The 13,624-nt window shown below is 35.5% G+C and overlaps 1 protein-coding gene across 4 annotated transcripts in view; it reads left to right on the plus strand.

Annotated features, from left to right (window-relative positions):
* The window catches only part of Eip74EF (Ecdysone-induced protein E74), a 276,463-nt gene that overhangs the window by 194,451 nt on the left and 68,388 nt on the right, over positions 1 to 13,624 (plus strand). The window contains exon 1 of one of the 4 annotated variants that reach the window (XM_073079276.1): positions 11,613 to 12,144. The exons of the other annotated variants lie outside the window; for them this stretch is intronic. Coding sequence (XP_072935377.1) covers positions 11,748 to 12,144 — 397 coding nt within the window. The 5' untranslated portion in view covers positions 11,613 to 11,747. Of the gene's footprint in view, positions 1 to 11,612; positions 12,145 to 13,624 lie in introns of those variants that run through there. 4 annotated transcript variants of the gene reach the window in all.

The following is a 13,624-nucleotide window of genomic DNA, read 5'->3' on the forward strand; positions in this document are numbered from 1 at the left end:
CTAGTATTATGAAATCTGTTATCTAATAATTCCCATGCGTGAATGTAATTACTAGGAGTAAATTCTAATGCACTTATTACTTGCAAGGCGCTGCCACTAAGTGAACACCGTAGATAGTGAAACTTTTGGATTTCGTCTAAATCTGAACGATTGTGGATCATAGTTATATACGAATTTTTATATTCAAGCCACTGGTCAAACGAACCATCGAAAGAAGGTAGCTTTATATCAGGTAACTTAACGCTAGACCTAGATAAACGACCGTTAAATTTCGTATTGGAACCGTCGTCAGCCTGACCACTTTCGACTAAAATTTCAGCAGTAGCTAACACACTAAAATATAATGATTCAAAAGATTCTACGTATTCACTATTAGACAAACTTTCCGAATCAGGAGAAGATAATTCAATTTGACTTTCTATATTATTAAATTTTATAAAATGATCATTAGCAGCCTGCATCCTAAATTTGATTTCTTTAATTTGAAATTGGGTGGGGCTAACATCGTGAAAACTGTCTAAAAACTTTTTAAACTGCGTTAATCTACTTCTCAGAATTCCACGCTGTTTTTTGAGATCAGATAAGTCACACAGCTGTTTTCTCGTGGGAGAAACTGAGAGACCAGATTTAGGCACTTCTAGCTTATCATCACCACCCATTTTAAAGGCCTATGAATAAGAAAGTTAAGGTACTCACGATTTTGATGATATTACTCGTATGTAATTGCACAGACACAGACTTCTGAAATGCACAAAATAACACGGTTTAAACACAATTCGTATAGGGAAGGAGTAGATAGGATTGAAGAACCTGACCGTTAACTGACGATTTCTGATGCTGTAGAACGCTTGCGACGATTTCTGATGCTGTAGAACGCTTGCACGGCGATTCAATTTATTCCTCTTCGTTTATTATTACGTTATTCGAAATTGAAGTCCAAATTATTCGGCTCGAAGACCAAATTATGTTCAGTATGAGGGGGCTTCAGGTTTATCTACTCAATAAAAACGAATTCGAACTTTCTATCGTGTGCGAAGAACAATTTATTTCAAAGTGACAACGGCATCCGCATCGGCTTCTTTCAATATGTAGGCAGACGCTCACTAGATGGCGCTACCGGTACCGTTTCTGAACACACATCACTCATACTTTTATATTTTTACTTCCACATTTTGAATCTCACAGAAAAAAGTTCAAGCATGTCGTTAAACAAACGCTATGTAAAAAAGTATACTATAAACTAAGTGATTATTTGACTGAAAAAACGGTGTGTGTGCTCTGAAGTAGTTCCAGCTCCCCACATATATCATTGGGTTAAGTTTAACATTCTAAAATTTTTTTTTTAAAAGATGTGTGTTATGGAGTTTCTTTCGCCGCTTCTTCTCCATAACGAAACACCTTGTGAAGTGGTGGTAGTTGTATTGACATTCAAAAAGTGCTCTGTAAAGAACCTATTTTGAATAAAACATTTTGTTTTGATTTGATTTGATTTACATGTACATAATGTATGCTTAAGTTTTACTCCATACAGCTTTAAAAAACAAATATTCCCTTATTGTCGCTAAACTTACTAATCATACGATCGTTACAATTTACCGTTAGTTTCTTAAATTAATACAGCGATATTAATGGTCGTTTTGATCGCTAATTCACGTGCACAAGACGGGTGTCTTCGGTAATTGGGCTGGTCGGTTTTTCTCGCAGAACAATGTCATAATGAGCCAGTTTCCACTTTCAATTTCACTGCGGACGGCGCTGCACGCAAAAACTGTACGCTACCCGCTGCCGGTACCGACAGCAAACAAATTTACACAAGTTGAAGTTTACACTTGCTTTTGAGTCTTAGGTATACTCAAAAGCAAGTGTAAACTTCTTTTGTTCTATGTAAACTCATCTTTCTAAGTATACTATAGTGAAGTAGTGTTATATAAAGTCCTTTACATTCTTGAAAGTCTAATGGCAATAGTACAAACCTTTCCAAAGTTTTATATATTTTGATGCCTAAATATCAACTTTTTCGACATTGTAACTACTTTTTCTACTTCCTCTGTATAAACTTCTTCCGAAAGATATTTAGTCGATGTATTTATCGAATCGAAAAAATATTTTTACGCTACTCTGGTATTTTAAGAATCCTTTCATATAAATAAATCTCTTGAATAACACCGTTGCAATAGCCATTCGTTTTTATAACCATACTTTTTCAATTTAAACAATTTTATAATAAATCCATTTGCCATGAATCGAAAAATCAACCAATATCGTTCAATGTAGCAAAGGTTTGTTATAATTTTCCACTATGATTAAGCCTGACCCGTTTGTTACCACGTGTTACCCAGTCCATTCTCTAATCATTGCAATATATTACACGGCCCCAGATAATTTTTGCCGCGTGGAATTCCCAATACGATACACATATTACGTAACGTATGTGTGCAGGTGCATTTGGATCACGTGTTAGTTAGGTATATGACTGTTAATGGAGCTGGAAACACGATAAATCCCGGACTTAGATTGAGGTAAATGTTTTGATAAAATACTTTTTAAAATTGAAGTATTATTCATCCTCGTTTACATGCAACCTACATTATAGTATGATCACTGGCGATCTTCACAATTATGAGAAAAACAATATTTGATCGGAGTCCTGTATATAAAATTGCAGTAGTTAATTAGCACGCAGAGAAGTGGTCACTTCTGCCCATGGGTATCTTTACCCAACTCCGTAAAGAACTCTACCCGACGGGAGCTCAGAGATATAATAGACTAAAATAGAGCGCCATTTGTAAGTCAGCCGGCGTTTAGACCCTTCCACCGAAACGCAAGAACTGCTTTGCGCTAGAAATAGGTGTGATGGTACCTCACCGGTTGAACTATGGTTGTTCTACACCCATTCAATGGTAAACATAAGTGGACTAAACATGCGTTGTTACCCTTGAAAATTAAGTTAGTTTACTCGTAAGTTGTACTACCATTTTTATTACGTATAACATCAGTTCTAGATCATTGATCATTCATATTTGTTCTGAAAATAATGCGAAATCAAAGTATAGACAATTTTTCGTTTTCCATAGACAATTTTATGAGTTTAACAATAAAAGGGAAAGTCTACGTAATTAATCTAGTCAATCAACGGTGTAATTGCATTCAGCTGTTAAATTAAATGATTGCAACACAAGACTAAGCTTGTTCACGCACTGCAGTTTGTGGTATCAGAGATAAAGATGAAAATTGATGAAATCATAGTGTAAAATGTAGATACTTGATGTATAAGAAAAAATAAGGCTCTTTACTTGATTCTATTAACAATAAAATCTTGATTTATCAAGATTGATTTATCAAATCTTGATATATCAATATGCTAGTTAATTATACATTTTTTTAAAGATTTAATTGAAGGTTAAAGATTTATCTGTGAAAAACTATACAATTAGAAATTCTTTTGTCGAGAGACAAAATCATCAAACTTATTCACAAGGTACTAAGTGTAGTATTTTCAGTTTCTCTCAGATATAATAATTTAATTTTCAGTCATAAAACTTATTTTTATAAATCCATCCATAAAAATACTATCAGACAATATTACCAAATCTTTTTATATCTTTGAAATTATAGAAGTAAACAGGTAGTTCACCTGAGGTTAGTTGGCTGCAACCAATGGACATCTGAAATCAAAGATTAGAGTATACCTGAAATCTCGATAAATGTTATTTATTTATTCAGTTTTGCAATGTTGCAATACTTTCTATTATTTCTGCGGCCAGTACATCCATCGAGCGGCGTAACGCGTTTGTTTACAGTTTTCACTATCTATATTTTTCTCGTAAGTGAAAATTCCAGCGCAGATTACCGCTTGCGCGTGCGACTCGCTTTTTTCCCGCCAACTCTCGCGTCGATCCAATATGGCTGACAATACGTAATGAGATCGATACGTCTTCGTGTTTATGAAGTTTTTACCGCTTTGTGCTATTTTATTTTATGTGAGGATGTGGAGTTGCTTATGACTTGGAATCTTGGAAGATTTCTAATTATTCGTTTAGTATTTATAGACGTTTTAGTGTTTTTATCAATAACACAATTCGAAGCTAAACTTCTTTTTTCAATTTTTTCTTGACCGTCGTTATTTATTGTTTCTAACTGAAAATATGATAGATATAATATAATTTATAAATATTCCGACAGTCGTCAGCCTGTTTGTTAAAACTAAAATAATTTTACAACAAGGATATTGACATTACGGTATCGAGACGTGGAGTGTTTGCGCGCGTCAAGGCAATGCGGCGGGACACAAACACTCCAACTGTTTGCTGTCCTCACTGTTTGACTGTCACTCCAGATACAATACGTACGTCCAATGATGCACTAGAATCGTCTAAATATCTTGTTTATGGTCGTTTTAATTCTTCCTTTGTTCGTTTGAAATCATTTTATTTGTTTATGGTCGACTAAATTAAAATTTACTATTATTGCTGGTTTTAGGAAATAAAACGTAGTTCTAGGAATTACGCAAATGTCACAGTAATAAAAAAAATCCAATATAAGTATTACACAAAACCCATTTTTAATTCGTGTAATAAAATATGGTTATAGGTATATACAATTTCAAATTTTCGCAAAACAAGGAAATCAAAGGCCATAATAAGTTTGAATTTTAAGTTGATCTTAAACGTAATGTCGGTAATTGCCGCCAAAGTACCTTTAATGCCTAATCCGCTATATATTTTATCATATTTCTAATATTACTTGTCATTCTGACAAGCTAAATATACCTACAATAATACTTTACTACAGAACTTTGCACACATTCTAAGTTAGGCTATTTACTAGTCAACCCTGTCACATAACATCCTATTTGAACCTGATTGACAATAATTTATTTCATTCAGACACCAATAAGAGCAGTAAGATTTCTAAGTATTCAGCTCTATTGGTCTATTTAGCACATGCAGACTATTCGTATGATACTGCAGCTGTGACCTTCCTTGATTGAAGCAGTTTGTAGGCGCCACCTTTATTAAACCAACTAGTTCGTCTGTTTATGTCACGAATAAAGGTATTTCATTAATTAAATCTTATTCATATTTGTCAGGAAAGTATATAATTGTGAGTTATGCGTTTGCCTAAAACAAAAGTACTTATAAAGTGCTTTCCATGGACCTCTGTAAATATCTATTAGTTTATTTGTAAGCTTATATGTGGTTGGTCATATGTGATCAAACACATATAAGCTAACCTAATTGTACCTAAGTAATACTTATAAGAATTAGGGAAGATGAGGCTAGGCTCTGGTAAGATGAACAACAGCTCTTTAATACAACTGTTATAAGTAAAAATACATTTTGCCATAATGCCACCACCGTCGAACCACCGATTCTACCACCTTTAAAATAATACAAATAGACTTTTAATGGTAATGTAAAATAACATTCCATTCTATAATTGCATCGCCGCAAACAGATTAACCATTCGCAGTTCAAAAACGAAGCTCAAGGAATAACATCTTCTAATTACAACATTAATCATCTACGCCGCTCCTTTGAGTCGAGAAAAGAAATTCATTTGTTAATCGCACACTACTATTACGGCGTATTCGTCATTGCGCGTAAAACGAAGATGGCGGCCGCAAATGAAGTAATAGTAGCAACTGGCAAGAACATAACCTAATCCAACGAGCGCTCAGTTGACCGGATAGGACGCTATTTATACAGAGAAAAAAGCCATACACGACCAGTCTTCCTGTGCTAATCGTTGCCAATTACAAGTAACGTACGATGCAGCATTGGCAGTGTGTCGCGCGCGCGTGTGTGCGTGAGGTGCGCGGGCGCCGCGGCAACGTAGCCTTGAATGCGTACATCGACTGCACTTGCCCTGATATCAGCTCGGAAACGCTGTGTAACTTCGCGAGAACTATAGACAATGATGGACAAATAAGATTGAATTGATTGGGACCGTTATCGATGCGTACAAAGAAGTTTTATGGGTACTTAACATTTAAAAATACGTAGAAGATAGATAAAATAAGCGACAAGTGTAGTGTAATACCTATTTAAACAAGATTGATTATAATTTATTTCCAAATACATTTTTTATTTAAAAATACTTAATTTATGTACGTTTTACTAGAATGGAAAGACCTACAAAAAGATCTCGGTTAGAATTAAATTAATATGTATTAAGCCACTTACGAAACATTTACTGATAAAATACATCAGATAACCGTTACAATAAAAAGTATTATTACGTACCTGCGCCTAATAATAAATATTACACACATTTCAAAAGTAGGTTATCTGTGTATATTACAAATATAACTGGATTTACTATTGCATTCCATTTGCATATAAATAATAATAAAATATTTTGTTACTATTCGTACAAAATCTAATTAGAGTTACTTATTTCTAATAAGACACCGAATATTAGATTAATGTAAAGAATTGAACTATCGTTATCTCAATTAGAATTTAAAAGCATCTATATTGGAAACGTGTACTTTCATGTGGATACTTAAAAAAAAAGTAAAAAGTTTATATTTGGAATAATCAGCAAACTCCGACTATCCGAACGGCCCAATCCGCAACACCTCGATCCTTAACCTATCTTGTTTCACCATCTGTCTCTGTCTAATGCTAAAGCGGAGGTATCGCCGTCTCCCTCGTCGCGGATAATTGGCGCCGGAGGAAGCGAGAAGCGGAGAGATTGATGATCTAAGCACCGGATCGATCGACCACTCGGACGCTCTTTTAATCTTTTTATTTTTATTACGTTTTTACCACTGGCAATGTTATTTTGAGTTCCGTTGCTCAGTGCAATTCTTGGTAGAAGGATTTTATGCTTGTTGAAAACTTATATTGTACTAAATATGAAATGTATTTTGCTTATATGATTGTAATAAACATAACTGGAGTTATTACCACCCAAACACAACTGGAATCAACTCCAATTAAAAAATCAAGAAGGATAACTCCCAAAATAGTACATAGAAAAATCTTCACACTTTTATTGTAATACTGACAGTTTCAAACTTATTTAAATTAAGTAATAAAAAAAAAATCATTATATTAATCCTACATCAAACAGGTACTTATTAATGTAATGAAACAGTTTACATACCTTCGTATATCACTTGAAATATTATTACACAATAAACCATAATCTCCGAGCAAACAGACCTTCAGATAGTGAAACAATAAAGAGTTCAACGTGTTCGAGACGCGAACGAAAATATTTTGTAACGTCGTCGAAAACGTCCTTCGTGTACTACTCTAGAATCTTATGTAGGATTAATGACTAATTTATAAGACTGAAGTAACAAAAATGAGCATGCAATACTGTAGAAACTGCTTCGTACGGACGTCTATAACAAACTCACCACAGAACAGGGGTGCCTATTACTTTTGGAGACTCCTGAAGACTATGCTTGTCACATATGTAAGTCGACTGGAATCCACGCCGTTTCAATGAAAAACAGAACTGCTTCACGCTAGAAATGCTTGTGGCGGTCTAATCATATTGGCTCTACCACCTTTTAATACTGTCAGTAGTTATAAAAAATAGATTATGTAATATATAACTTATCATAATACATTATAATACGGGCTTCTACGAGACATTACAAGTAAATAATCAGCGTAGCGTTACAGTTTTAAATTGAACGCAGCGTTTCAAAAAGTCGAAAGTCAGCCATATAACTTGTGACGTTAAAAAGCGCGCATAACTTACACGTCATCTATAAACAACTTTATAGCACTTTTCAAATATAATTTAAATGTTCTTTATCTTATGTAACAGAGAACAAAGGTTGAATACGTAATATTCCGATCGCCTTGAAAAATATTAATTAGATGTTTTATTATAATTTATAAAAGTTTATTTTCCAATTGGACGAACAAAGAATTTGTGACATACAATGCGGATTAGTGGATTAGCCTTCGACATTCCTGAAGGCCACTTCTAAAATTTCCGACATTATTTGATGACTGCAAACTGAATAACAACATGTTTGTATGTCTTTATTATTTAATATTAATATTTTTGAATATAAAATGTATGTGTAGAAACATGAAGGACTGCGAACAGCTCTACCACATTTATGTAGAGCTCCTGTACTATTTGTACTATTTTACTTTAAAAAAAGGTTAATGAGTCAAATTAAACTGTCTTTGTCGGATTGAGATTAAAGTTGGAAATTAACATGCGATCCAGCTTATAGTTACTGCTGACCTTTGACATCTGTAACCAACTCAATACGCAACATGGGTCCTACTCCTACCTAAAGCCATACACATTCGTTGCCACTTCTAAAGGCTAAGATGGCCGAATAATATGAAAATTACTAAAATTAGCTTCCTGTTCCAGGCATTACTTAAAAATTAATAAAAACCGTCAATTTGTTTACCAAAAAACTTACCCGTTACAATTGCGCAAAATCTCATCTAAAGAATAACCTAAGTGTCAAGATACAGGCTAAGTTCAAGGTTATCACTAATTTTTTCCCGGAAAGCAGTTGATAAGGTCCCGGTTACATAAGCAAGTGCGGGTTCGATGTCCCATGGCGAGATACGGCACCCGCTGACCCCAGATAGCCCAGATAGACTTATCTGACATGGCACGCCTCTAGCGTCTTAGATTCTTATTAGAACGATAATAACTTGTTATTACGAACGTCATAGAAATTATTTTAAAGAAATCTCCAGTTCATTATTTAATTAATGAAATAAAAAAATAACATTTATATACACGTCATAGAAATAATTTTAAAGAAATCTCTAGTTCAGTTAATTGATAAAATAAAGAGTTGCCTACATATTTATATAATTTTAAGCAATCATACTTATTATTTTTTATTTTGGTTTCCGCCTATTGCTTATTTACTATATTACTAATTATAAAACTATAATCGTTAAGTACCTAAGTATAAAAATTAAGCCTGTTTTCTTTTAAATACTAAAGTAAATTTAGTCATTAAAATAAACGGTAATTAAAAAGGCAGTTTTTATTTTTTACTTGTTTATCTTCATTGGTTTTTTGTTACGCCTTTTTTATTTCTTTGTCTGTCTTTCATGTTGTATATAATAGCATGGATTTTCAAAAAAATATTTCGAAAACCTACTGTAACAATACCAAAAGTAATGTCAGTCAGAACAGTAAGAAAAAGATGTAAAATGAACAAATTATAATTATGTAACATAAACCTTTTCTATCATAGCCCTTTAAGCTCACAGCCTTCGGAGTTGGTAATGATGACGCCTGCAATAAATGTAAGGCCAGGTGTTCGAAACCTGTACCGCGCAGTGACAACCAAACTTATTGCAACATTAAGCAGAAAGCAGATAGTGCAGCTTAACTTCTTACCATTACCGACCGTGAGTAATGGCTCGGTGGTGATAGGTATAAGGCGCAATTTGTTAGGTTTGGTCAAACATCGAGTTTATTGCAAGATTTATGCATGGGAAGATTTATAAATCTATGGGGTATATGTGATGTTACTAATATATGTTTGAGAATTTACTAACATTGTATATTGACACGATTGTAAGAAAATTTTCGACAGATAAACTATCTATCTAATGTCGCGGTCAAGTAAATGAGTTTTCGTTGTTTGAAAGCATATTTTATAAGGAAGGTTTTAGTATATAATGCTTCTTTGTTTTAAATATCATACAATGAACACAAACAAAAATACATTTCTGAAAATAAAAATACGCATTGTGTAGGAATCACGAAGTAAAGATTTTATGATAAGTTTTATTCAATAGAAATTGTAAACATTAATTTTATCTCATGTTAAATGTCAGCTGTATTTCAAGGAAGTGTTAAGTAGTATATTGTATCCAAACATTGTATTTGAATAATTATAAAACTCGTTTACTAAGAATGACTTGACATAATTATTATTTAGTTCTTATTTTAAGCACTAATCTGCCCCTACTTCGCAGAAGCACCTAATTACAAAAATACAGACTAGTAAATACTATTATATAAACTCATTCATATAGTTAGTTTTATGCATTACATAATGCTCGTAGTATTCACTTTATTTAGTCCACACGTAGTGTTAAAGAAAGTGAATTGTAGAAACAAACGATCAATCTTCATAACGCTTATTAAGAACAATATGCACTTACATTACTGTTCCAACGCATCATCCGTTACATAAAACCCGTCATAACACATAACTGGGCGTAAACACGGTCAAGTGTTAAAAATAACATTAGTCTGCTTAGATAGTAAACTTCCGTCTCCGCACCGCGCCATGAAAACATCAATGGCATATTCATGGCCACTCCTACGTGACCTTTTTTTTTTTTTTTTTTTGTTAACGAGGGGGAAACCTTCAAAAGGTACCCGGTGCCGTGGGAGCGACACGGGGTTATGTGACTCCTACTCCTACGTGACCTATCGTAGTTCCTCAAAGTTGTTTATTACGGAAAGAACACCACGAAAACAACGTGACGCACTAAACATTCTCTCGGCGAATAGAACAACTGAAATTATCTCCATAGGCCAAATCAACGAGTGACATTGGCTCTACATTTGTCGTAGGTACCCTATCTATCGTGGCCAGCGTAACCTGACCCGTATTGCCGTCGAGATTGCTCGCGAACCGTGTTAGTCGGCTCCCAGAAGCGAGGGAGGGGAGGACCAGCTTACGGCGGGCGAGTCAGTGTGTCACGTGGTCGGCGCACGCGCAACTTTTGTAGTAAGTCGGTCAATGCCCCGAGCGTTAGATAAAAAAACACACACAGAAATTGTTTACGCGGCGTTACGCAAAACATTGATACCGATTGTTTCTCGCGTTCCGGTTCACGATAAATTTTGTTTTAACTTCGTTATTTATGCGCGCCGCAAGCTTTTATTGTTTTATTGCACGATCTGTGGAATTAGGGTCACTTCTCCGAGTCATTGATGATGTCTTACAATGCTCCACGTTATCTTATGTATCGAAAAAAAATTAGGCATAAGTGTCTAAATGCTAAAATTTTAGTCCTAGAAGCTGACGACATAATGGAACATCAATTTTATCATATAAAATACTTTTAGTGTGCTTTTAACAAAAAAAAGCATAAATGTACACAACAACGACATATTTTCTGTTTATTGACCAGTAAATTATTATCATTGACGTTAATGTTGGAATTGCATAAGCCGGCGATTGTATCGGGTAAAATTGTCACCAGCAGACGTACTCAGGTGACTCATTTAAATGTAGGTCACACAGAGGATATTTGGTACTTTACTGGACTGTGACATACATAACTATGTGAGAAAATTGCGTAGAAATCAATCCCGAATACAATTTTCCTCCTACACCCCTGCCATCGCTCAAATAAGTAAAAAGAAACCAGTAACAGACTTGTAATAGATTTAATTAATAGACGGGTCTCAGTGAAAACCTGTCTGGCAAGTCGGGAAATTAAGGAAAGCTCGCCGACGAAAGTGGAAAAAGCTTTGGCGCACACAGCGGCAGGCACACACACACACGCAGGCACCACACTCGAAACGCGGCTGTGTGCGATTCGGAGCACACACGCGCAGCGATACGAAAACGAAAGTGTACGAGCGGCGCCGATCGTTGCCGAAGCGAGCTCACGAAGTCAGTGGAACTCGTCGTCGAAACTGGGACATCAGTCCGCAATTCGACGCGAACGCCGGCGGACGCGGCGCGCAGTTGCCACACAACACATTACGCTATATGACATAACTGGAAACGCTTGTGATTATGGTGTCCGTGTGAATAATTAAACATGATGGCAGTGGAGGCCCGTCCGGCGAGCGCCGGCCCTGACAAGCGCCGGTCGCCGGCTGCGGACCGCAGAGCGATGAGCGCCGACTCCGAACCTCGCACCCTGGCCGCCAGGAAAGCGTACCCTGAACCAGAACCGGAAGACGCCGCCGATGCGCCCCTAGACTTGACAGTTCACACTCGCAAGGAAATCACAGTTCGCGATTTCGCACGCCACTCGTTCGCTGATCCCGCAGACTACGTGAGGGCACAGGTCATCCTGAGGCAATCCCGGGACTACCTGGCCGCCGCCGGCCGCGACTCCGGCACCGAGTCCGATGACTCCGCCGGCCGGTTCAGCCCCGGGGAGGACCCCGTCTCCGGGAAGGCATACAAAAAATCCTTAATGAAGAGATACAGTAAGTTTTTGTTATTTACTGTTAAATTTATCGGGGATGTCAGGAGGTGGGTTTAACGAGATCGGAGTGCGTCCAGCTCCATGACTCGAACTGGGTCAGTCTGGATTAATTATTTTTAGACTTATTTGTTAATATTTGTATCAAGCAGATAAGTGGAACAGGAACACATCAGAAGTTATTATTGTTGGCAAATTTTCCTTATGTAATAAATACTTTTATTTATGTTTTTAAGCACACAGGTTTACTCCAAAACATTATAGCCAGTTCGTTAGTGCATGGGGGTAACTGAAAGTTGTTTTTACCGTGATAACTAGGTATTTGTAAAACTGCGCTCAGCTGAACAATTGCCAGCATTTGCGCTGTGCCCTTGCGTTGTGCATGAGCTGCGCTGATGATTTAACAAATTCATCTAATTATCTGTAAAATCTAACAAAATTATAATTCAAAGGAAAATTGTCAATTATCTAGAGAAAAATGCTGATTTTAATCATTTATTAATGACAGTAATAAATTAACTCCGCCGGCTTTTTTGGGCCTACACGATATGTTAACAGTTACGAAAGCGTAGTATAATGAGAAAATTATTAAGTAAGCTTTATTTATTATAAACAAAGTGAAGCTGCGAGCTACGGACGTAGCGGCTCTACAGCCTGCTACGGCGTCACCGACGTCAACATGCGTTATGCCTTCTAAGTAACTTTAAAACTGCTTTAAAACTTTAAAACACTTACTTATATTTAAACTTTTGATTTATAAATTTATTTTAATTGTATTATAACTCAAAAGATTTCCGTGTTTTTTTGTCTGTAACATATAAAAATATGAAAATGTTTGGGTAATTTAAGAGTAATAAACAAATACATATAATCGTAAAACAGAATATATTAACGATTAATGAATCATGTTCTAGGAATTAATATACACAATCTTCCTTATATCTCTTATACACTTCCTAATTGAATTGCAACTTGCTGTAAATTTTTAAATACAAATATTTTAAGTAGTCGTAATATTTGTTAGTTATTATTTCGGATGGTAATTGCTGTCTAACTCTAGAATAAGTGTGGGTGCTAAGGAAATATATTTCTACTAACTTTAATGGTGGTAGACTTCATGATGACGTTGCGGCATGATCATCACCGACATTTTTCTGTCTCATAACTCTGCAGTTAAACATGTGTTCTTGTTCGAAGTGTGGTAAAACACACCAGACATTCCAAATTATTCGCCCCGGGTAACTATTAATGTATTACTAAACGGAAGGACGTCAAACCTAATAAGGGTTGATTACAGATGTTCGAAGGCGGCAAGGAATACTTACTCTCAAGTGGACTACTGATTTGCTACTTACAGTTCATAGTAACGTTAATCCAATTAAAATTATATATTAAAATGCACGTGGTAGGTGAATCACGCTACTTGGAATCTAATAGTTTTAAATTATCACTTTGTTACATAACATTTACATTGTTTGTTGTAT

This window comes from Epargyreus clarus, unplaced genomic scaffold (genome assembly GCF_041222505.1).
Source record: "Epargyreus clarus isolate Ecla_fem2 unplaced genomic scaffold, WU_Ecla_fem_2.2 ptg000014l, whole genome shotgun sequence".
In the NCBI taxonomy this organism is placed as follows: domain Eukaryota; kingdom Metazoa; phylum Arthropoda; class Insecta; order Lepidoptera; family Hesperiidae; genus Epargyreus; species Epargyreus clarus.